Source organism: Gorilla gorilla, chromosome 5, assembly GCF_029281585.2.
Source record: "Gorilla gorilla gorilla isolate KB3781 chromosome 5, NHGRI_mGorGor1-v2.1_pri, whole genome shotgun sequence".
NCBI classification, from domain to species: Eukaryota; Metazoa; Chordata; class Mammalia; order Primates; family Hominidae; genus Gorilla; species Gorilla gorilla.
In genome coordinates this window covers 103439736-103440954 of record NC_073229.2, presented here as the reverse complement: position 1 = coordinate 103440954, position 1219 = coordinate 103439736, and the positions used below count along the sequence as shown (strand labels likewise).

Below are 1219 nucleotides of genomic sequence, written 5' to 3'. Positions count from 1 at the left end.
ACTGAACATAGCACTTTCAATGCTTCTATAAACCTAATGGAACCTAAACTGAAAGCTACCACCTTGATTTAAACCTTTGGAGGAATGTGAATAATTAAGGAGGCATATTCAGGATTTAACTTTATTTCAGAAGGATAAATGTCTCACATATTAACTTGTCTTCTAATTCAATTAACTTAAATGATGTAAGAGTTCATGTTTCACTGAAATACGATTTTTTCTACTATTTTGATTTTTCTGGAAAAAAATCAAAATATTACAATATTCTGCTTTTTAGAAAATGAATCCAGCAGCCATTTTATCTTTTATTTTTCTACCTTTAAAAAGCCAAGTTGGAGTTTATTTTATGCATTATTTTTAAAACTTGGGGATAAGTAAACTTTTAAATAAGATATCAAAAAGACAAAAGAACAGAAATCTCTAAGAATGTTTTAAAAATGAGAAGTGAGGGGGAGACTAACTCTACAAACTATTAAAACATGTTGTAACGTTAAATCAGGAGCAGTGTGAAGAGGCAAGAACGACCCCAGGACTGACCAAAGCCCGCGCTGGGCATCTACGTTCTGCCGCCATCACCGCCACCATGCCCAAGAGAAAGGCTGAAGGGGATGCTAAAGGAGATAAAGCCAAGGTAAGGGACGAACCACAGAGAAGATCCGCGAGGTTGTCTGCTAAACCTCCTCCTCCAAAGCCAGAGCCCAAGACTAAAAAGGCCCCTGCAAAGAGGGGAGAGAAGGTACCAAAAGGGAAAAAGGGGAAAGCTGATGCTGGCAAGGAGGGGAATAACCCTACAGAAAATGGAGATGCCAACAGACCAGGCACAGAAAGCTGAAGGTGCTGGAGATGCCAGGGGAAGTGTGTGCATTTTTGATAACTGGGTACGTCTGGTGACTGTACAGTTTGAAATACTATTTTCATCAAGTTTTATAAAAATGCAGAATTTTGTTTTTTTTTTAAGCTATGTTGTTAGCACACAGAACACTTCATTGTTGTTTTAGGGGGAAGGGGCATATGTCACTAATAAAGTGTCTCCAAAGCTGAATTGATATGGGGAAAACCTTTTTCTTCTAGTTTTGAGAGACTTCCTCTTGGCTACCAGGAGAAGGGATTCCCTGACTTTGACACACATGGCCACCTTGGAACAAAAACCTTGTGGTATGGAAAAACAAATTCATTTTTACGTCCTCTTCTCCTTTTCCACCTTTCAGCATAGACTTAA

At 38.6% G+C, this 1219-nt stretch overlaps 1 protein-coding gene across 1 annotated transcript; it reads left to right on the top strand.

Annotated features, from left to right (window-relative positions):
- Positions 1-581: 581 nt before the first annotated feature.
- On the top strand, positions 582-832 carry LOC109027238 (non-histone chromosomal protein HMG-17-like). Its single transcript, XM_055391964.2, has one exon. The coding sequence runs from the start codon at positions 584-586 to the stop codon at positions 830-832; it is 249 nt and encodes an 82-aa protein (XP_055247939.1). The 5' UTR covers positions 582-583.
- Positions 833-1219: the final 387 nt, after the last annotated feature.